The sequence below is a fragment of the Oncorhynchus gorbuscha genome, linkage group LG14 (assembly GCF_021184085.1).
Source record: "Oncorhynchus gorbuscha isolate QuinsamMale2020 ecotype Even-year linkage group LG14, OgorEven_v1.0, whole genome shotgun sequence".
NCBI classification, from domain to species: domain Eukaryota; kingdom Metazoa; phylum Chordata; class Actinopteri; order Salmoniformes; family Salmonidae; genus Oncorhynchus; species Oncorhynchus gorbuscha.
Window position 1 is genome coordinate 35,453,387 of NC_060186.1, and position 24,305 is coordinate 35,477,691.

Consider the following 24,305-nt stretch of genomic DNA (forward strand, 5'->3'; position numbering starts at 1 on the left):
TCCTAGCTGCAGATAAAAGGCTGTGGTGGTGGTAGTCAGGCGTCTTATCCTGTATCCATGTCACGACGTCCCCACACCTAATGAGATCAAGCCAGATTAAACCCTGAATGGAGAGACACAAACAAGCGGGGCAAGGCAGAGCTGTAGACTAACGACAGGTTCCCAGAGAGGTTACTAGGTCCTTTTGAGTATGGCTTGGCGATAAATCAGATTTATTCAACTAATTCAAACGGATGTTTTGCCTCTATCGCAATCTAAGTTTTGTTATTTTAGTTTTTATGAGCACTTGTCTGCTTGTTCACATTGTATTTTTGGTCTCGTCTCTTTTGCTCCTTCTGTGCTGTGTGCACTTCCCTATTTCTGTCTGTAATAACAAAGCCTTATTGTGGGGAAAAACTCATTCTGATTGGCCTGGCCTGGTTTCCCAGTGGTTGGGCCTATGCACACCCATGGCTGTGCCCCTGCCCAGTCATGTGAAATCCATACATTAGGGCCTAATGAATTGATTTCAATTGACTAATTTCCTTATATGGACTGTAACTCAGCAGAATCTTTGAAATTGTTGCATGTTGTTTTATATTTTTGGCGTGCGTGCGGTACCAGTCAAAGGTTTGGACACACCTACTCATTCTAGAGTTTTGGTCCTTCTGTTTTGGTCCTTCTGTAGTTTTGGTCCTTCTGTAGCTCAGTTGGTAGAGCATGGCGCTTGTAACGCCAGGGTAGTGGGTTCGATCCCCGGGACCACCCATACGTAGAATGTATGCACACATGACTGTAAGTCGCTTTGGATAAAAGCGTCTGCTAAATGGCATATATTATTTATATATTATTATTACTATTTTCTACATTGTAGAATAATAGTGAAGTGATCCAAAACTATGAAATAACACACATGTCGTAACCAAAAGTGTTAAACAAATCAAAATATATTTGGGATTTGAGATTTTTCAAAGTGGCCACCCTTTGCCTTGATGGACACTCTTGGAATTCTTGGAACCAGCTTCATGAGGTAGTCACCAGCCTACACACACACACACACACACACACACACACACACACACACACACACACACACACACACACACACACACACACACACACACACACACACACACACACACACACACACACACACACACACACACACACACACACACACACACATATATATATACATATACACACACACACACACATATATATATATACATATATACACACACACACACACACATATATATATACATATATACACACACACACACACACATATATATATACATATATACACACACACATATATATATATACACACACACACATATATATATATACACACACACACATATATATATACATATATACACACACACATATATATATATATATACACACACATATATATATATATATATACACACACATATATATATACATATATATATACATATATATATATACACACACACACACACACACACACACACACACACACACACACACAAACACACATATACATATATATATGTGTGTGTGTGTGTATGTATATATATATATATATATGTGTGTGTGTGTGTATGTGTATGTATATATATATATATGTGTGTGTGTGTGTGTGTGTGTGTGTGTGTGTGTGTGTGTGTGTGTGTGTGTGTGTGTGTGTGTGTGTGTGTGTGTGTGTGTGTGTGTGTGTGTGTGTGTGTGTGTGTGTGTGTGTGTGTGTGTGTGTGTGTGTGTACATATATACATACATACATACATACATACATACATACATACATACATACATACATACATACATACGTACATACGTGTGTGTGTATATGTATACATATGTATATATATATGTATATATACAGTGCCTTGCGAAAGTATTCGGCCCCCCTGAACTTTGCCACATTTCAGGCTTCAAACATAAAGATATAAAACTGTATTTTTTTGTGAAGAATCAACAACAAGTGGAACACAATCATGAAGTGGAACAACATTTATTGGATATTTCAAACTATTTTAACAAAACAAAAACTGAAAAATTGAGCGTGTAAAATTACACACACCCACATATGTATTCAATCAATCAAATTTTATTTATATAGCCCTTCGTACATCAGCTGATATCTCAAAGTGCTGTACAGAAACCCAGCCTAAAACCCCAAACAGCAAGCAATGCAGGTGTAGAAGCACGGTGGCTAGGAAAAACTCCCTAGAAAGGCCAAAACCTAGGAAGAAACCTAGAGAGGAACCAGGCTATGTGGGGTGGCCAGTCCTCTTCTGGCTGTGCCGGGTGGAGATTATAACAGAACATGGCCAAGATGTTCAAATGTTCATAAATGACCAGCATGGTCAAATAATAGTAAGGCAGAACAGTTGAAATTGGAGCAGCAGCATGGCCAGGTGGACTGGGGACAGCAAGGAGTCATCATGTCAGGTAGTCCTGGGGCATGGTCCTAGGGCTCAGGTCCTCCGAGAGAGAGAAAGAAAGAAGGAGAGAATTAGAGAACGCACACTTAGATTCACACAGGACACCGAATAGGACAGGAGAAGTATTGCGCAAGGTTAAATCGAGATCCTCAGTTAGGTGGTTAACTGATTTTTGTCCTCTGGCGTCCTTGGGTAGGCAGAGGGAGCCTGGAAGGGCATCAAGGAATCTTTGTGTTGTCTGTGAATTTATAGCACGACTTTTGATGGTCCTTGGTTGGGGTCTGAGCAGATTATTTGTTGCAATTGCAAACGTAATAAAATGGTGGTCCGATAGTCCAGGATTATGAGGAAAAACATTAAGATCGACAACATTTATTCCATGGGACAAAACTAGGTCCAGCGAATGACTGTGACAGTGAGTGGGTCCAGAGACATGTTGGACAAAACCCACTGAGTCGATGATGGCTCCGAAAGCCTTTTGGAGTGGGTCTGTGGACTTTTCCATGTGAATATTAAAGTCAGCAAAGATTAGAATATTATCTGCTATGACTACAAGGTCCGATAGGAATTCAGGGAACTCAGTGAGAAACACTGTATATGGCCCAGGAGGCCTGTAAACAGTAGCTATAAAAAGTGATTGAGTCGGCTGCATAGATTTCATGACTAGAAGCTCAAAAGACGAAAACGTCATTTTTTTTTTTGGTAAATTGAAATTTGCTATCGTAAATGTTAGCAACACCTCCGCCTTTGCTGGATGCACGGGGGATATGGTCACTAGTGTAGCCAGGAGGTGAGGCCTCATTTAAAACAGTAAATTCATCAGGCTTAAGCCATGTTTCAGTCAGGCCAATCACATCAAGATTATGATCAGTGATTAGTTCATTGACTATAATTGCCTTTGAAGTAAGGGATCTAACATTAAGTAGCCCTATTTTGAGATGTGAGGTATCATGATCTCTTTCAGTAATGACAGGAATGGAGGTGGTCTTTATCCTAGTGAGATTGCTAAGGCGAGCACCGCCATGTTTAGTTTTGCCCAACCTAGGTCGAGACACAGACACGGTCTCAATGGTGATAGCTGAGCTGACTACACTGACTGTGCTAGTGGCAGACTCCACTATGCTGTCAGGCTGGCTAACAGCCTGCTGCCTGGCCTGCACCCTATTTCATTGTGGAGCAAAAGGAGTTAGAGCCCTGTCTATGTTGGTAGATAAGATGAGAGCACCCCTCCAGCTAGGATGGAGTCCGTCACTCCTCAGCAGGTCAGGCTTGGTCCTGTTTGTGGGCGAGTCCCAGAAAGAGGGCCAGTTATCTACAAATCTTTTGGGAGGGGCAGAAAACAGTTTTCAACCAGCGATTGAGTTGTGAGACTCTGCTGTAGAGCTCATCACTCCCCCTAACTGGGAGGGGGCCAGAGACAATTACTTGATGCCGACACATCTTTCTAGCTGATATGTATTATATATTACTGTTCAAAAGTTTGGGGTCACTTAGAAATGTCCTCGATTTTGAAAGATAAGCACATTTTTGGTCCATTAAAATAATGTGAAATAGATCAGAAATATAGTGTATAGATGTTGTTAATGTATTAAATGACTATTGTAGCTATAGAGGCCCATTATCAGCTACCATCACTCTTGTGTTCCAATGGCACGTTGTTAGCTAATCAAAGTTTATCATTTTAAAAGGCTAATTGATCATTAGAAAAACCTTTCGCAATTATGTTAGCACAGCTGAATACTGTTGTCTGATTAAATAAGCAATTCAACTGGCCATCTTTAGACCAGTTGAATGTCTGGAGCATCAGCATTTGTGGGCTCGATGACGGGCTCAAAATGGCCAGAAACAAAGACCTTTCTTCTGAAACTCGTCAGTCTATTCTTGTTCTGAAAAATGATGAGAGCAAAGATATTTCATTCAAGTGGATAAGTGCAACTGAAGCACAGCATTTGTCCTTTCACATTCATAATTGGGAGCGAACCCGGACTGCAGCCTAGCAGAATTTACAATAAGAAGCATTTTAGATCTGCTTTCACAAAACACAGTGACATCATTTAAATGCTTCTTATCTTTCCTTTTCTGCGTGAAAAACACACAATTCTGGCTTAACGCGAATCCTGGTGCATTTTCGCTGAGTAACACTGCCAAAGTAATGTACACACTTCCAATACATTTCTATTTGTAGAGTAGAAAAATTATCCTATGAAAGGAAATGTATTAAAAATACCAGCTCACAATGTGGAAGTCCTGAAGTCCACTCCTGTATCTTTCTCTGCTCCCCCATACTATTGCTCATCACGCTATCTGTGTGTGAGAGTGGGTGGGATTTGTGGCAGGCTGCTCATCTGAACACCAGAGTGGGACTGTAATGTCTCTAGTCTAAATCATTAGTCTCCTTTTTTTCCCATTCACCTCCTCCCTCCCTTTTTCCAATGTCTGTCTTTTTCTTCTTCTCATGTTGGACGCTCTCTATTTCCCTTAATAAAAATATCTAATTTGTTTCCAATACCACACACTCTTTCTCACTGTTTAACATCCACCCACCTCCTCCACCAAGGCAGTGAGATGCAGCACAATGTGTCCAACAGAAACCCAGGCCAGTGAAAGGACTCTTCAGCGTTTTTTTTACACCCAGGAGATCAAAAGAAACCCAAGCTGTTATTTAGCTCCAGCTAATCACATATGCCATCTTTGTAGTGTGGTGTATTGTGCACTCTGGGAGCCTGTCCCAGAAGTGGGCTCTGCCTGTCATGAAAATATTAAATCGTATTACAGAGCTTATATGTTTAGTGTTGCATGTTGTTTAATGGCCGTTGCCAGCGCCATTCAAATTAGGCTAGTTTATTCAATGTACGGTTCAGTGTGTGTGATATCTGGCCACATCTGCCGAAGGCTGATTTTGTACTCCATTAAACCCTAGGTATACGGTTAGTAGTGGAAATGGCAAGTTGCATCGAAAGCTCTTCACCACCTCAAAGGTTTGCTTTACTGTCAGTTGAAGAATGTATTTTACTCATTTTTTACCCCGTTAGAGCTGTGTGGCTTGTCAGGCTGACAATAGGTAATTGGGTGTTGTCATTCAGACACACACACCGTGTGCAGAACAGTAGCAATCTTGCCAGCCTCTCTGTTGTCGTTGTGTCACTCTCCAATTTCCCTTCTAGCTAAAAATAAAGCAGAGCTGCAGTGATTGTTATGGCAATGACCTGCCTCCGAACCTTGTCTCCAGCACACACAGAATTTTAATAGGGAGATGCGGCTGATGCAGAAAAATACATCCTTAATGGATTCATTTTTACCTTCCATTTTGGTAAAATTATTCTTTACCCATCACCACGGGAGATTTATTGTATTGAAACATGCTTAGTCATAATCGAGTAAAGAGGAAGTTGTACTACACCACCTCTGTAACTTACTGCCAATTGTGTTCATGCAGCACAGCATGAATATGATTTGCTCTAAATTATGCTGTAGCTAGGCTCCATCTCGAATAGGCTTTGTTAGAAATGAGTGATGAGTACTATCCCTGCTACATGTCTACCTAAACACCCTACAGTAAATGCTGTCTTTAACACACAGACACATGAACACTAGTATACACAGAGAAGCACTTATGTACATAAACGCACAAACACACACAAATACAGTACACACAAACACTATTCTGGATTATAGGGATTGGGCTGCCACTGGGTAATGGGCATCGTGCCAATGCAGGCTGGTCTTTAGATCATGCCAGGGTTTTACTCTTACGAAGTTATCTTGCATATTTGTATGATCTTTTTGGGTGTGTGTAGCTAACTTTAAAAGCAAGCCTTTCTGTGAGTGTTAGTCAGGCCTTGTCACAAATGATTGTGACTGAACAATACCATTAAACTGTTTCTATGCATCCTAGACTACAGATAACCTAACAGTTAAGAGCATTGGGCCAGTAACAAAGGTCGCTGGTTCGAATCCCCGAGCCGGCAAGGTGGAAACACCTGCCGTTCTGCCCTTGAGCAAGGCAGTTAACCCCCAACAACAGCTGCTCCCCCGGGTGCCAATGACGTTGACGTCTATTTAAAGCAGCCCCCCCACACCTTTCCGATTCGGAGGGGCTGAAGACACATTTCGGTTGAATGCAGTTAGTGTGACTTACTAGGTATCCCCTTTCCCTACATTCAATTAGGCATGTCCGTCGTTTTTAGTTTTGCAAAGGAAACTAGTCCTTCAGTCCCAAGATTGAGGAGACCTAGTGAAAGTAAACTAAAAATCGAAGGTAATCTGTGGTCTCGGGAGCCCTGTAGTGAAAGCCTTCCAGGCTCAGTACAGTACCGAGTAATCCATGAACACACACTGCTGCTCCCCAACAGGTTTTGCCTTTTAAAAATAGTGGGAGCAGGAATTGTGCAAAAAGCATAGGGAACCAGCACTGTTCATGCACCATTTGAGAACTTCAAATATGGAGAAAGAGACTAATGGAAACGGAGAGATAGGGAGATGGCGAGAGAGGACGAATGTTCTGTCCTCTGCTGTCTGTCTGTGGCAGTGATCGATTTTCCTTATTTATTTGTTCAAGGAGGCGGTGAACACGTCCATGTCTAGGTAATTTCCTGTGAAAGGCCAGGCTACTGTGGCTCGTGACTAGAGTGACTCTCTTCACTGAACCTGAAGCTACCACTGGTCGTTGGGCTTGTTTATGTGTATTTACCCAGCATTTTATAGGTAGGGCCATACACCAGACCTGGGTTCAAATGTTCTTTTTCTTTTTTTTCACCTTTATTTAACCAGGTAGGTTAGTTGAGAACAAGTTCTCATTTGCAACTGCGACCTGGCCAAGATAAAGCATAGCAGTGTGAACAGACAACACAGAGTTACACATGGAGTAAACAATTAACAAGTCAATAACACAATAGAACAAAAATAATAAAAAAGAGTCTATATACATTGTGTGCAAAAGGCATGAGGAGGTAGGTGAAAAATTACAATTTTGCAGATTAACACTGGAGTGATAAATGATCAGATGGTCATGTACAGGTAGAGATATTGGTGTTCAAAAGAGCAGAAAAGTAAATAAATATAAACAGTATGGGGAAGATGTAGGTAAAACTATGTACAGCTGCAGGGATCGGTTAGCTGCTCAGATAGCAGATGTTTGAAGTTGGTGAGGGAGTTAAAAGTCTCCAACTTCAGCGATTTTTGCAATTCGTTCCAGTCACAGGCAGCAGAGAACTGGAACGAAAGGCGGCCAAATGAGGTGTTGGCTTTAGGGATGATCAGTGAGACACGTTCTGGAGTGCGTGCTACGGGTGGGTGTTGCCATCGTTACCAGTGAACTGAGATAAGGCGGAGCTTTACCTAGCATGGATTTGTAGATGACCTGGAGCCAGTGGGTCTGGCGACGAATATGTAGCGAGGGCCAGCCGACTTGAGCATACAGGTCGCAGTGGTGGGTGGTATAAGGTGCTTTAGTAACAAAACGGATGGCACTGTGATAAACTGCATCCAGTTTGCTGAGTAGAGTGTTGGAAGCTATTTTGTAGATGACATCGCCGAAGTCGAGGATCGGTAGGAAATTCAGTTTTACTAGGGTAAGTTTGGCGGCGTGAGTGAAGGATGCTTTGTTGCGGAATAGAAAGTCGACTCTAGATTTGAGTTTAGATTGGAGATGTTTGATATGAGTCTGGAAGGAGATTTTACAGTCTAGCCAGACACCTAGGTACTTATAGATGTCCAAATATTCTAGGTCGGAACCATCCAGGGTGGTGATGCTAGTCGGGCGTGCGGGTGCAGGAAGCGAACGGTTGAAAAGCATGCATTTGGTTTTACTAGTGTTTAAGAGCAGTTGGAGGCCACAGAAGGAGTGTTGTATGGCATTGAAGCTCGTTTGGAGGTTATATAGCAGTGTCCAAGGACGGGCTATACAGAATGGTGTCGTCTGCGTAGAGGTGGATCAGGGAACCGCCCGCAGCAAGAGCAACATCATTGATATATACAGAGAAGAGTCGGCCCGAGAATTGAACCCTGTGGCACCCCCATAGAGACTGCCAGAGGACCGGACAGCATGCCCTCTGATTTGACACACTGAACTCTGTCTGCAAAGTAGTTGGTGAACCAGGCAAGGCAGTCATTTGAGAAACCAAGGTTGTTGAGTCTGCCTATAAGAATGCAGTGATTGACAGAGTCGATGAAGATGGCTGCACAGTACTGTCTTTTACGATGGCGCTTATGATATCGTTTAGGACCTTGAGCGTGGCTGAGATGCACCCATGACCATCTCGGAAACCAGATTGCATAGCGGAGAAGGTACGGTGGGATTCGAAATGGTCAGTGATCTGTTTAACTTGGCTTTCGAAGACTTTAGAAAGGCAGGGTAGGATAGATATAGGTCTGTAACAGTTTGGGTCTGGAGTGTCTCCAATCTTTAGGGATCTCAGACGATACGAGAGGTTGAACAAACGTGTAAATATTTGTATGAACATAAGATTCAACAAGTTCCACAGACATGTGACTAACAGAAATTGAATAATGTGTCCCTGAACAAATGGGGGGGTCAAAATCAAAAAAGTATTGCAGTGCATCCTGTCCTCATGGACTGCACCAGATTTGCCAGTTCTTGCTATGAGATGTTGCCCCAATCTTCCACCAAGGCACCTGCAAGTTCCTGGACATTTCTGGGGGGAATGGCCATAGCCCTCACCCTCGGACCCAACAGGTCCCAGATGAGCTAAATTGGATTGAGATCCGGGCTCTTCGCTGACAGAACACTGACATTCCTGTCTTGCAGGAACCCTACCCCCCTGGATGAGCAGTATGACTGGTGGCATTGTCATGCTGGAGGGTCATGTCAGGGTGAGCCTGCAGGAAGGGTACCACATGAGGGAGGATGTCTACCCTGTAACGCACAGCGTTGGGATTGCCTGCAATGACAACAAGCTCAGTCCGATGATGCTGTGACACACCTCCCCAGACCATGACGGACCCTCCACCTCCAAATTGATCCCGCTCCAGAGTACAGGCCTCGGTGTAACGCTCATTCCTTCAACGATAAACACGAATCCAACCATCACCCCTGGTGAGACAAAACCGCGACTTGTCAGTGAAGAGCACTTTTTGCCAGCCCTGTCTGGTCCAGCAATGGTGGGTTTGTGCCCACAGGCGACGTTGTTGCCGGTGATGTCTAGTGAGGACCTACCTTACAACAGGCCTACAAGCCCTCAGTCCAGCCTCTCTCGGCCTATTGCGGACAGAGGGAGGGATTGTGCGTTCCTGGTGTAACTCAGGCAGTTGTTGTTGCCATCCTGTACCTGGCTCGCAGGTGTGATGTTCGGAGGTACCGATCCTGTGCAGGTGTTACATGTGGTCTGCCACTACGAGGACGATCAGCTGTCCGTCCTGTCTCCCTGTAGTGCTGTTTTAGGCGTCTCACAGTACAGACATTGCCATTTATTGTCCTGGCCACATCTGCAGTCCTCATGTCTCCTTGCAGCATGCCTAAGGCACGTTCACGCAGATGAGCAGGGACCCAGGGTATCTTTCTTTTGGTGTTTTTCCAGAGTCAGTAGAAAGGCCTCTTTAGTGTCCTAAGTTTTCATAACTGTGACCTTAATTGCCTACCGTCTGTAAGCTGTTAGTGTCTTAATGACCGTTCCACAGGTGCATGTTCATACATTTTTTTATGGTTCATCGAACAAGCATGGGAAACAGTGTTTAAACCCTTTACAATTAAGATTTGTGAAGTTATTTGGATTATTACGAATTATCTTTGAAAGACAGGGTCCTGAAAAAGGGACGTTTCTTTTTTTGCTGAGTTTATTAGTTTATGCATCGTAATGTCTGTAAACAATTTCTCTTTTCTTAGCAAGTGTCTAAAATAAATGGTGTTAGCCGTTAATGCTAATCATTAGTTATCTGGCTAAATCAATTGAGGCCAGAGAAAAAAATAGGTAAAAAAATAAGGAAAATTGCACAGCATCACATCAGCTAGGCAAGAATGAAGGCTACCCGACACTCACTTTTAAGTTTCTTCTCAAATCCATAGGACATAAATCAATATAGAGATAAGATGGATATCTATTTTGAGAAATTACATGTAGTATTTTCATATTTTAGCATGCACTTTTCATAATGCGAAATTCCTGCAGTCAGCACATGACCACTCGCGCAGTGGCATTGATTGCTCTGGCTACTAACCAAAAACTATTTACACAATAAACATACAATTAAAATATGCTATTGTGTCGTCAATGGATGAATGGGCGGTAAACCAAATAGAAACTGATTATGGTGCATGTGACTTCAATGAACTGAATGATGAAGAGGGTGATTTTAAATTTGATTGATCTAAATGATGAGGGTGAAGAGGATAATTGAATTTAGAACAATAGTGTAACGATAAAGAGAAGTGGGCAGGCGCTCTAATTAATTTATTATGAAAGCCAGGAAATGGTAGCCTATATAATCTCTCCTCAGAGAGTCAAATCAGACACCGAGAACAACATACAACGTGTGTAGTTCACAATAGCAAGCCGAACCAAACTAATGGACACACTGACCGCATTGCAAATGCTGCAGAATTTAGATGGGATTGGAGTCGGATGGAGGATCGGATATTGAGCTTGAAATCGATTATTCTTTATCTGATTCCTATGTTGACTTCGAGCATCCGCCTGTGATGCCTGAGCCTCGTCGCAGTTAAACCAGAACTGAGCCAACTGAGACCTGCTCTCCCGCTTCCCCAAGCACCACAGCTCCCACCCAGGAAAAAGAAGACACAATGTCAAGTCGGCAGGTGTACACGAAAACAAGGCCCATGAAAACTGCAGTGCAACCAATTTGTGTGTGGGGCATGTTCACACAAAACCCTGAACCTGTGCTGTGGACCCAAAACATAAAAAGAAGCCAAGATTTGATTAATGTGTAAAGGCACAGGTATAAGGGCACAATATAGTGTCCAATACAATCAACAAATTACTTTTTTTATTTTTTTTAATCTTGTCATTAATATATTTCTTTATGCAAATAATCCTTTACAATAGTTTAACTATTTATCAAGGGTTGGTGCTTATGTTTGCGCACCTTGCAGGATGACATGCAAAAGTGGACTTCTCAGCAGTTACTTATATACTGAAAGGCCAGGCGGTTCTGGTGTTAATAGGGGTATGAATCTTTATCTTTCAAGACAATTCGATACGTATCTAGATACACGGGGTCCGATACGATACAGAAACTAGACGTTTTAGTTTGAAACGATTCAGTTTGATTCGGGGAACGAATCCATGTGATGATCTCATCACCCACTATTTAATTTGTCATTTTTGCAGATGAAAAGTGTTCGAGCTAGTAATTTATCAATATTTATTTTAAAAAATGTGCTATGACAAAGCCAATGAAAATATAGCACAACTTTGGATTTCACCCGTCTCATAATCGAATGGTTTAGACCTGTGGTCACCAACCTTTCCTGAGCCGAGATCACTTTCTGAACCAAAAGGCAGGCTGAGATTGAATGCTCAGATTTCTTTTAAACATGAGGCTTAAAAAATGTAAACCCATGCAACATTAACATATTAAAAACAGTTCTGTAGCAATGAGGTTTGTGCAGTAGGCTATAGGCTCAATACATTATCACTGCATAGAAGTTATTCTTGAATTGCTCTGCCAATGTTGTTATTTTCTGACCAATGTAAAATTATATATGATCACCCTGGTAATATAGAATGTGTTTTATTACTTGTGAGGCATAATTTAAATCATTTGCATCTATTTTATTTGATACTTTTTACTGGACTGCATCTATCTGATGCAGCCCAGCATCGCCAAGCGCTACATTGACCATCAGATGCTTCTGATCAGTCTCGGAGGAGGGAGGGAGAGATGAGTCATGTCACACTTCAGTATTACTGTTGTTACTCGTATGCTCACAGAGCGTGAAATACTCCTCGATATTAGAAACGCGCTGATAATAACAACGCAAGTCTATCGATAGCGTGAGTGGCTAGGGAGATGGTGTTTTATGGCTTGTAAAAGTGTTGACAGTGCTGAATAAAATCTTTAACATGAACTCATAAAAACAGCAGCGCTTTGCTGTATTTGTTGACAGTCTCTCTAGTTATGTTTTTATTTTATTTTACACAGTAGACGACTATCAATTTCGCTGTGGGCTAGTGAAAGCTGCAGACACAGTGATCTGAGCTATTTGATTGGCCAGCCGTAGGCCTATAGGTACACTTGCTTTTCTCTCCGGGCCTGCATGATAGCTGGAGTTTGTACCTTCAGACTCATTATATGGTTCAGAATGAACACTTAAACTGCCCAGCGTACAGGGCGGCTGAATCAAGTGCACCTACTCCAAACTGTGCAAAACTTTTTACAGAAGTGTTTGGTGATTGACTAGGAAACCCTTGCATATCGGTGAATCCTTACATCCCTATTGCTTGAATATACCACAACCCTCGGGCCTTATTGCTTAATTAGACTTTAGTTTGACTGTAACTGCTAGCCAAACTGCATTAGACATGAAATATCTTAGGAAAGACCATTCTGGTTCTTCTTTCATTATGTATTGTATGAGTGGAAACTTAATGGATAAACTGTGTAATACCTCAAACACCTGTATAATCTTTGAATTTCATGTAGCTCACCAAATCTATGGTTTGCTTGCCATAGAAAGTGGGTGAAAGTTTTCCCTTTGACAAAGTGCTTTCGTGTCCCTTTTTGCAGTTTTAGTGTATTCATTATATGTCTTCTTGTTCACAGATCTGCACCAACATTTTGCGGACTCTTCCGCCTAGTGACAACCCCGATTTTGACCCAGAGGAGGACGAGCCCACTCTAGAAGCCTCATGGCCACACATACAGGTAAAACCATGTCACTTTAATTTGACCTCTTCTTAGCTTTTCTTTATGTATGTTTTATACCTGTTAGTATGAGCTTTATGTACAATTCATGTACCTTTTCATAGATTTGTATTTTATTTACTTTTTCCAGCTTGTCTATGAGTTCCTTCTACGATTCTTGGAGAACCCAGACTTTCAGCCCAGCATCGCCAAGCGCTACATTGATCAGAAGTTTGTGCTGCAGGTAAGCATCGCATCTGATGTCACACTGACCTGTTAATGACCCTTATCCTCTCAGATTTCATGCCGTCATCGTCAGTCACTGAAATGGCCACATGACATCACCATCAGTAGGGGTGTATTCAATAGAAAGCAAATTTCAGAAAACATTCAACTTGACCAATAAAGAAACTGTTGTTTTTGTTGCATAATGTGTTCTGTTGAAAAACGTTTTGCTGTGTTTGCTATGGTGTATAGGGATGTTCCAAATAGACCATTTAAAAAATAAGTTGACTGCCATTTTATTATCAGTTTTCAGTTAAAGCGATAAGAAACATCAACGTGAATTCAGAGCTTTAAGCATTGCACCTGTACTACAATTACTGTACCTCAATTTCACCTTGGAAAGTTTGCATTTCCTTCTCATTTAACTTGTCAAAGTATTACCATACAGGACTTTGCTGCTGTCACTTACCTTTCTCTGCCATTTTCCAACTGTTAACGATGACGACGTAGGGGTGGAGAAATCGACTCCTAAGATTCAGTGTTTTAGGAACAGAGGAGACTGATTTGTTGCCTTACTTCCGAGAAAACAAAATACTTGCATCTTTCATAGCAAGCTAGCGAGGGACTGAGAGAGAGGGGAGGGTCACAGTAAAGGCATATCGGCCACCAGGCAGACCGTCAGAACCGTGTACTAAGGCCTGTCTTATCAGCAATCAAAAGCTGGAATGCTGTATCTCACAATTTCTTGGGATGCTATGTCTCACAACTTCAATAAAGCAGGGCCTATTATCAATGAGTATGCTAGGATATTGAGATAAGTTGATCCTTGCACTTCATCGCTCTTAGTTGTTTTGGAAATTGACCCACTATGCTGTTTCTTTCTGCATCTATGCCCAATATATTTTTGGTTAGGGATTTTTCTTAACATTAAGGATCCCAATTTTGCTTAATAGTGTGCACTAACGAATACACCCCTGGTCTTTCAGTGTTGCCCAAAGCTATTGTATTGATTCACCAAATATTGTAGAGACTCATTTCCTGTTGTTTACTGTGTTAGTTCTATGTGGAACTAAAGTGTACACACAGACCCAAAAAGACAGGCCTGGCAGCATTACAAGCCTCAGACTGACTGCTAAACATCTACTCTTCGGATTTGGATAATCATTTGAGAAATGAATCTGTTTTGTAAGCGGTCATGTTGATTTAGTTTAATCGAAAACGGCACAAACTTCCTTTCCTGTTTTTTATTCGAGAGCATCAAGTTCAGAGTATGAAAGACCAAAATGTTTTGATTATATCTCCTGGCAGTTATCAAAACCAGTTATTTTACCATGACATCTTCTAAATGTCAGTTGATGGAGGCATGTGGTGTCCCTTTGGAGGATGTCATCTTACAACAACTTCTACATTTCTTCAGTGTCAGTCTCAGCATTTAGCCTAGTTTGTCATGGTTATGTCTGCCATGATGACAGATAGTCCTCGTATGTTTCGGCTTGGTATTCCAGGATCTATACCATCATATTAATTTGGCACCAAATGGTAGAAAACAGACACACTTGGAGATACGAACTGATCTGTCAATAAGAAACGCAGGTGTTCACATTTTGTAATTAAACGTTTTGCTACAATGTGTCCTAGTGAATACAACCCAGTCTCACCCTTGCAGGAGCAACCTACCGGGGCTGTGCCGTGCGTATTTATCGAGCCATCCTGCTTTCCCCAGGGCAAGGGAGCAAACAGGGACTAATACTACGGCCTGGAATGTTGGCTGAGCTGCAGCATCCGAGGTGCTCAGGCTAAATTTCCATGATGCGAGTGGTGTCGTGGGGAGCTTTGAATAGCTCCCTGTTTATATTGCAGGAAGAGAAAAGGGGACTGGTCAGAGAGAGGCTCGGGAAGAGGCGCAGAGGGAGGGCAGAACAAGCCCAGTTTTTTTTTTTGTAGTGTCAGTGCTTTCCCCCTGTGTCTCTGTAAGCTTGTTAGAGACAGAACTTGACATGGGAGAGGGACTGTATGATATCGATATGCTCACAGTGGAACTGATGGTTAGAATGTGTTTAATTTCATGTTGGTGAGCAGTAAGTATTTGTTTTAGAAATGTTTGTCTGGGGAAAATGCATCCCTCTGCGAATGTTTAGCTCATTGATAGTCTTCAAAAGAGAGTGTGTGTGTGCACTACAGTATGTGAGTGCATGCAGAGGGGAAGAAAGTACAGCCCTGTCATTACCGTAGTTACGGAGGTGTTGTCACCACAGTACGGCTTCCTGTGAGTCTGCTGATGCTGGACAAAACCTCTACCAAAACATCAACATGAAAGCCTTGAATGTGTCATATTTTCCCAAATATTCATTTTGATTAAATTAAAGCATCAATTGGCTTGAAATATTTCCAGGCGTTGTACAATGCTTTCAAAATGAATTCACACCCCTTTATATTAAAAATGTATTAAATTGATTTGTTGGTCACTGGCCTACACACAAGGCCCTATAATGTCAAAGTGGAATGATGTTTTTTGAAATTTGTACAAATTAATTTAAAGGGAAAATCTGAAATGTCTTCTGCCAATAAGTATTCAATCCCTTATGGCAAGTAAATTAGTTCAGGAATAATAATCTGCTCAACATGTCACATAATAGGTTGCATGGACTACAGATCCTTGCGACATGGGGCTGTGCATTATCATGCTGAAACATAAGGTGATGGCGGCAGATGAATGGCACGACAATGGGCCTCCAAGATCTCGTCACGGTATCTCTGTGCATTCAAATGCCATCAATAAAATGCAATTGTGTTCATTGTCCGTAGCTTATGCCTGACCATACCATAACCCCACTGCCACCATGGGAGACTGTTCACAACGTTGACATCAGCATACTGCTCACTCACACGATACCATACATGTGGTCTGCAGTTGTGAGGCCCGTTGGACGTACTGCCAAATCCTCTCAAACGTTGGAGGCAGCTTATGGTAGAGAAATTAACATTCAATTCTCTGGCAACAGCTCTGGTGGACATTCCTGCAGTCAGCATGCCAATTACACGCTCCCTCAAAACTTGAGACATCTGTGGCATTGTGTTGTGTGACAAAACTATACATTTTAGTGGCCTTTTATTGTCCCCAGTACAAGATGATCATGCTGTTTTAATAATTTTATTGATATGCCACACCTGTCAGGTGGATAGATTGTCTTGGCAAAGATGCTTTTTAAATGTAAATGCTTTTTAAACGTAAAACAAAAATGTAAAACAAAATTTGAAAGAAATGAGCTTTTTGTGCAAATGGACAATTTCTGGGATCTTTTATTTCAGCTCATGAAACATGGGACCAACACTTTACACATTGCTTTTATATTTTGTTCAGTGTAAAAGGCATGTAATGATCTAAACCTAATCCAGCTAGAGACTAAGCCTACACGGCCCAACCCTAAAGATCCTTCAAAGTCCACTCTGATTTGGTCTTATTTCAACGAATACACCAGAGAAATATGTTTCTACTGGTGTCTTCGACCAATCCATTAGTGACCATTGCCCAGTTGTTTGTGTTACAAATGTGAGAATACAAAAATCTAAGCCTCGTGTCATCAAAGAGGAACTTTAAAACTTTCAGTGAACAAGCTTTTTTATTTTAGTGACCTTTGATTGTATTTCAGCTGTCCCTGAACCTGATTTAGCTTTGAGCCTTTTTGCAGATGAACTTAAATACTATTGTAGATATTCATGCTCCCTTAAAAAAAAATTTAAGGTTGAAGGTAGATTGAATGCCTGGTTTTACTCTGGAATTTTCAGTCATTCATAAAAGAGATGATGCTTGGAACAAGACCAGGAACACAAGCTTTGGCCCAGACTGGCAAGCTTTTAAGCAACTGAGGAATCATTGTGTAAGACGAATCAGAAAGACTAAATCTAATATTATTTAACCGCTCATTCGGATTGGGATCGTGGCTAAATTCTGAGAAACTTTCAAGTACCTGTATGGTTCTACTTCCTCCTCTCTGCCACAACAAATTAATTCAGACACTGGCCTCATTATGGGAAAAAAAAGCCAGAATTTATGTATTTAATCTAGGCCTGACCCCATTTAGTCGACTGGTCGATTGTTTGGTCAATAGGCTGTTGCTCGACTGAGATTTCTTTAGTCGAGCAGTAGAAAAGAAAAAAATACTATCATTGTGTACAAGACACCTGTCTGATTTGCTCCAGTCTTAGTGGACTAATCCATTGTGGAGACTGTGGGGATGGCACAGTGCATCACTCTAAGACATGTGCTACTGAAATTGTATATGGTTATTTACATAAGAACAATGGTGCAAAACTAAAAAAATATAATTTTATAACATGTGGTTTCTCCCGTTTGCTGTTCTTAAACATCAGTACGCTGTTGAATTGGCACCTTTTCCTAGTTGCTATGTGCTTAACATAGAACAATGTGGCAGGGACAGCAGTTGAGTTAAGAGACGAGAAAACAGCCCTTACCTTAATTGTCTAAGAAAAGTGAGGAGAGGAAACGCCAACTTAATTTGGTCTATAATCAACAGCCTAACTGTTAAATGTGTCGAGCTTAATAAATCATCCATAGACTGCATTCGGAAAGTATTCAGACCGCTTGACTTATTATTATTACGTTACAGCCTTATTCTAAAATGGGTTAAATTGTTCCCCCTCATCAATCTACACACAATACCCCATAATGAAAAGGAAAAACCGTTTTTTTATACATTTTTGCAAATGTATTAAAAATAAAAAACTGATCACATTTCCATAAGTATTCAGACCTTTTACTCAGTACTTTGTTGAAGCATCTTTGGCAGAGATTACAGCCTAGAGTCTTCTTGGGAATGACACTACAAGTTTGGCACACCTGTATTTGGGGAGTTTCTCCCATTCTCCTTTGCAGATCCTCTCAAGCTTTGTCAGGTTGGATCGGGAACGTCGCTGTAGAGCTATTTTCAGGTCTCTGCAGAGATGTTCAATCGGGTTCAAGTCCGGACCACTCAAGGACATTCAGAGACTCGTCCTGAAGCCACTCCTGCGTTGTCTTTGCTGTCTGCTTAGGGTCATTGTCCTATAGAAAGGTGAACATTTGCCCCAGTCGGAGATCTTGAGTGCTCTGGAGCAGGTTTTCATCAAGGATCTCTCTGTTCTTTGCTCTGTTCATCTTTCCCTCGATCCTGACTGGTATCCCAGTCCCTGCCGCTGAAAAACATCCCCATAGCATGATACTGTGCCATCATGCTTCACCTTAGGGATGGGACCTGCTTCCTCCAGACGTGATGCTTGGAGAGTTCAATCTTGGTTTCATCAGACCAGAGAATCTTGTTTCTTGAAGTCCCTTTTGGCAAACTCCAAGAGACTGTCATGTGCCTTTTACTGAGGAGTGTCTTCAGTCTGGCCACTACCATAAAGTCCTGATTGGTGGAGTGCTGCAGAGAAGGTTGTCCTTCTGGAAGGTTCTCCTGTCTCCACAGAGGAACTCTATCTCGGAGCACTACTGACAATTCCTTTGACCCCATGTCTTGGTTTTTGCTCTGACATATGCTATCAACTCGGGGACCTTCTATAAACAGGTGTGTGCCTTTCCAAATCATGTCCAATCAATTGAATTTACCACAGGCGGACTCCAATCAAGTTGTAGAAACATCTCAAGGATGATCAATGGAAACAGGATGCACCTGAGCTCAATTTCAAGTCTCATAGCAAAGGGCCTGAGTGCTTATTTAAATAAGGTCTTTCTTTTTTTTTTATATAAATTTGCAAACTTCTACAAATCAGTTTTCGCTTTGTAATTACAGGGTATTGTGTGTAGATTGATGAGGGAGGAAAAAAATATTTCATATTTTAGAATAAGGCTGTAACAACAAAATGTGGAAAAAGCCAAGGGGTATGAATACTTTCCGAATACACTTAAAGGGGAACTGCACCCGCTGATTTGGCTTTGTTTCTTGGCTTGCTCCTGAAGAAATGTTGGCGGTCATGACATAAGCCAAACGTGAGTTGGCTTAGTGGTGTGGTATAATGTGGGTATTTCTTGGGTGTGTCCTTAACACCTCCAAGACACCCATCTGTCAGAACCTTGCCCGCGGGCTGTTTCCCCCCACTCAATCACAACAAACAAACCTCCTGCGGGTTGAGTTCAATAACAGCAGGCCCATGTATGGTGAGATGCCGGAGGAAACTTTGAACAGGTCAGTAGCCTACAGAGTAGTATGAGAAGAATGCAATTGCTGAAATTATGTAGATATTCTACGTAAATAAGTGTTTTGATCACTTTCAAATGTAGTAGAAAGTCCATGTAGAACAAACAACCCTTTACATAATACCATAGAAGCAGTGTTCTGTTGATATAACAACGTGCACCTTTCATGTTTCTTAGGCACAGTATCTGTATTACAATGACAATCAGCATTTTTGTCTGGTGGGGCTGCCTTGGCAAACATGTCAGTGGTCATACCTTCCTGTGTAGTGTCCAATATACAACAAGAGTTCCCTGATCCTGGTGCAGAATACACAGCGTTTGTCCCTCCCCATATTGACTGATACCAATCAATTCAATAATGCAAGGCAATTACAAGTAAAAGTTGTCTAGTAAAATGTTAATACCGAGTGCTAAGTCTCTCTCCATTCACAGACATCAGTATCAAGCCCATCTGTCAGTCTGAATTTAATCAGATCATCTTGCAAACCTCCACGTGCTGGCTCCATACATGTTGCTGGGAACACATAAACACGTAGTCACGTTTTTTTTTTTTTTACCAATGGCAGTGACCCACAAACAGGTACTATGTTGAAGTTTGAACAGGTCAGATAAAACCTACCCATCTCCCCATCAAACGACTGAGGCTGCCGTCTGGCAAAAGCAACTCCAGTCCATCTGTAGAAATAAGCAGAGGTCGTCAGTGGCACATGGAATGAAATGGGTGTTGCTATTAGTGAACATTTGTGCTGTACTGTATTAGTAATCGCCTCATAGTGGGATGTGTTGAGACACGTCTCTCTGCATCTCATGCATGTGTAAACGTATACACACAGTCACTGTTCTATTACCAATGGCAGTTAGGGATAGGTGATATCTGACACACAAACGTATACTATGTTGAATTTTGAACAGGTCAGACTAAACCTACCTAATTCTGTTCTCCCCAGCAATAATTGTTGGTTAGCAGGCAAGAGGTGAGGTCTTTACCAGAGCCTCATTGATGGGAATTATCTTTGGAGGTCGCTAAACCATTTCAATCACATTGCTGGACATGCTATGATACCCACCTTTGCTCTTTCTGTAGATCTCTGCATCCATTCATGACCAGGGGATCAGTCGGGCACACAAATGTGCACGTTGTCTAACAGAAAAAGTCAACAATTGTCATCATCCCTCAATTATCAACATAGCTCGAGAAATAACATAATCTCATTTGGAAGCTAATTCTATGCTTTACGGATGTAGACTGACTGGCTTCAGATTGGATTAGATTCAGGCTGGTGACGCTGTTACATTATGCAACCTACTGTGACATGTTTTGTTATGTCCCTGGGTCGGTTTGAGTCTGTTGCTGCATGTTGGTTGCTGTTGTAGTCAGACATTAGTTAGCTAGTACCACCATAGATGCATCCCATATTTATTTGTGTCTCTCAGAGGCTGTGGCGGTTACGTCTAAATTGCACTAACTTGGTGGCATGGAAATACGATTACATTGCTAAAGTAGGCAAATAATTAGTCGGAAACAACTTTGCCATATTATGTCGTCAAATTTACTTTTGAGAGATGGCAATGTTGTCATTAGTGTTACTAGCAAAGTTCGTCAAAAATACCTAGTAATGCTCATGTTAACTGGCTAAAGTTATACTGCACCTAAAGTCAATCTGGCGCCATCACTATCATGACGAAAGATTGAAGTTATGGTGTTTCCAAGCCATCTGAGTTGTATTGAGGTAGGCTAAGGTTAGGTAGCTAGCTAACGTCAGCTATGCTAGCGATATTGATTATCAACAAGTACATAACCAGCAGTCTATGATTTACCTACTGGTACACTCACCACCACTGGGGACCAACGAACTCCAACCACCTATTCCGCAGGACAGGATCCTTTGGCCGGGCATGCCGACGCCGATCCTTTGAAGGTGTTGGAGGCGACGTAACATAATGTAACAGAAACAAGGGAGCCCCATTCAATGAAGGGACGAGAAGTGGGTGGACTGGTGATATGCACTTGGAGCTTGACAAAAGGGAGCATGATTTGTTAACATAATTGTAATCCAAACCCAACCTTCATTTTACTCGTGATGCACAGAGGTTCCAAACTGTTTTTTAGATGAGACCGATTGTATGACTTAAATGATCCTGCTTACACTTTGAAGTTCATTTTGACACTAGAATACGTTTGACTAGATGCCACATAGGCCGTTTTCAAAGGGATTAGTTGTTTTTTTAGAGGCAGTCGCTCTTTAAAGGCTTCTGCTGTGGTAGGATCAGAATGCCAATGTCTTCACTCTCAGCTCTGTGCTTGTCAGGGCAAGGGGACTGGGAGAGCGAGCCTGATGGGACAAACAACATGGCAGGGGAATCACTCGGGACATTCTGTTCTTACCGACTGGCTGGCTGATTTGCTGACTGACTGGTGTTAGTGAGGAGTTATTCTCAGCTGTCCCGGCCGTATCCTGAACCTGAACAGGCCCTTTGCTGTTGAACAAGTCATTTAGTCACTTCAAAAGATGCATCGCTGTGCTAGAACTGAACTGAAATCTATTATGAGTCATGCATTCAAAGTAGGCCTACATTAGCATTTTCTTTCTCTGTTCCCTTTCTCACTTTTTACATTTTCTATTTTTACAGTGTTTCGGGTTTGGGTGTGTGCGCACACATGCAATTTTGTACCTTTTTAGGTATTGTTAACCAGTATTGCATTTGCTCCCTGTATTTAACATAGGTTAGGATACGGACTGTAGAAAGAGGCTGTTTGTGTGAGTCTAATCCCTATCATTAGATGTATGCTGTGAACCTCTTAGGGTGGCCCAACATAAAACACTTACAGTGTAACAGGTCAGATAAAACACTTACGGCCTCCATACGTTTCCTCTGTTCTCCCCCTCCTAATGCACGGTTAGCCTGTCCAGGCAGATATTTCTCTGTGAGAGCCCACTGAGTAGTCTTCTTTTGTTGTGTCCCAAATGGCACCCTATTCCCTACTACTTTTGACCTCGGCCCATAAGGTTCTGGTCAAAAGTAGTGCACTAAATAGGGTATAGGGTGCCATTTGGGACACAAGTGGTGCGTCTGATTGAGCCGTTCCCATGCAGGGAGGTTATTATTTAACTGTACCGTCACATCAAGTGCAGGCAGCGAAAGGATAGAGAGCTGCAGGCAGGTAAGGCGGGCAGTTTTCACCTTGGAGCACAGACTGAGGCTCAGCCGGGGCAGAGAGGAAGGATGCACTAGAGGCCACGACCTCCCCGTGGATACACCCCGCTTGTTTATGTCGCCGCTCCAGACCCACTTCCTCGTTCCCTCCCTCTCTCGGCCTTTTCAATAAATGTACTGCACACAGCTACAGTGTAGACTGTACATGCATTATAGCACACCCATAATAAGTATTTCTACACCTCTCTCAAATGCATGCATGTGCATAGTGTGTACGCACAGCACACACACACACAGCCGGGTGTGCGATAAGTTTTCGACACCTTTCTGTATAAGCTTCTCTCAGAGAGTGCTGCTGCACATAAACAGACCTGATGAGGACCAGTCATTTTGTTTATGCAGCATTCTCCTTCAAACCTGGTCTCGGTGGGTGTCGGGGTTTGACACAAAAACATAAATCTGTTGTTCTGCTTCCCGATCGATATCATGAGGTGTTAAATTGAGCTCAACACTGCTTTCTATGAATTTTAGCAGAACGTAGCTCTTTGCTTTGCCTCTTTTATCTGCAGTTGCAGGTAGTCTTAGATCTGCAGAGAAAATAACTATACTTTGAGTGTAGGTTTTAGAAACCTAATGGCTTGTTCAGGGGGGGAAGAACCTCGTCATTTCAGTTGAACCATCTGTAACTACACTTTTGCAGAGAGAATTGACCTTGCTGGAGGTTGGCTGGAACACAGGCCGTAATGTCAGAGTGACTTTGTGCACTGATTGACTCATTTCAAAGCAGCCGTACTGTGTTTGAACACGGTGCCAAAGGCAATTAAGAGAAACCGCTGTGCTAGCTGGTGCCTTGACATTTTCAGAGGCAGAGGACATGGGAGGCGGCATTTAAGACAACTGGGTCGTGTTCTGTAATGTAGAAAATGTATTGAAACAGGGAGCTACTTAAGTACCTGTCTAGTGAGAACATAGAATTTTTGTTACAAAACTTTTTGCTACGGTGTGCACTACTGAACACAACATTGGATAGGATCGTTCTGTACTGTCTTGTTTTCTTTGGTGCTAAGACGTGTTGACTTGGCACTTTAGCACCAATCGTGTAATACAGTAGTCTCTATTCCACTCTACTCTCAGAATGTTTTATAGTTCAACTTCATACTGTGAAACGTGTAGATTGACAATGACTAACTCACAGTAAAGTGTCCCTCTGGGCGCTTTGTGTAAGAGACATGGGGCTCTTCTTGGGTGACCTTGTAGGACAGAACATATGTTCGGATGAACACCATCCGCTCAGCTCCTAATGCTGCTGTAACATAACAGACATAGCAAAGGTCAAGTTCAGGACAAACTGCATTAGCCGCTGGGTGAAATCCCACTGGTCGGGTCTTGATTATCATTGATGGTGATTGAATATTGACCCTGGCCTCCTGCATAGCTTAATCATAGCCTGGAAGGGGACACATCCCAATAATACTAAGCAGCAGCATCCTTT

The 24,305-nt window shown here is 42.0% G+C and overlaps 1 protein-coding gene across 2 annotated transcripts in view; it reads left to right on the forward strand.

The window, feature by feature from the left end:
* Positions 1 to 24,305, forward strand: part of LOC123994854 (serine/threonine-protein phosphatase 2A 56 kDa regulatory subunit alpha isoform-like) — a 120,072-nt gene that overhangs the window by 78,678 nt on the left and 17,089 nt on the right. For both annotated transcript variants that reach the window (XM_046297906.1, XM_046297907.1), the window contains 2 exons: positions 13,159 to 13,260; positions 13,391 to 13,483. In XM_046297906.1, coding sequence (XP_046153862.1) covers positions 13,159 to 13,260; positions 13,391 to 13,483 — 195 coding nt within the window. The remainder of the gene's footprint in view (positions 1 to 13,158; positions 13,261 to 13,390; positions 13,484 to 24,305) is intronic.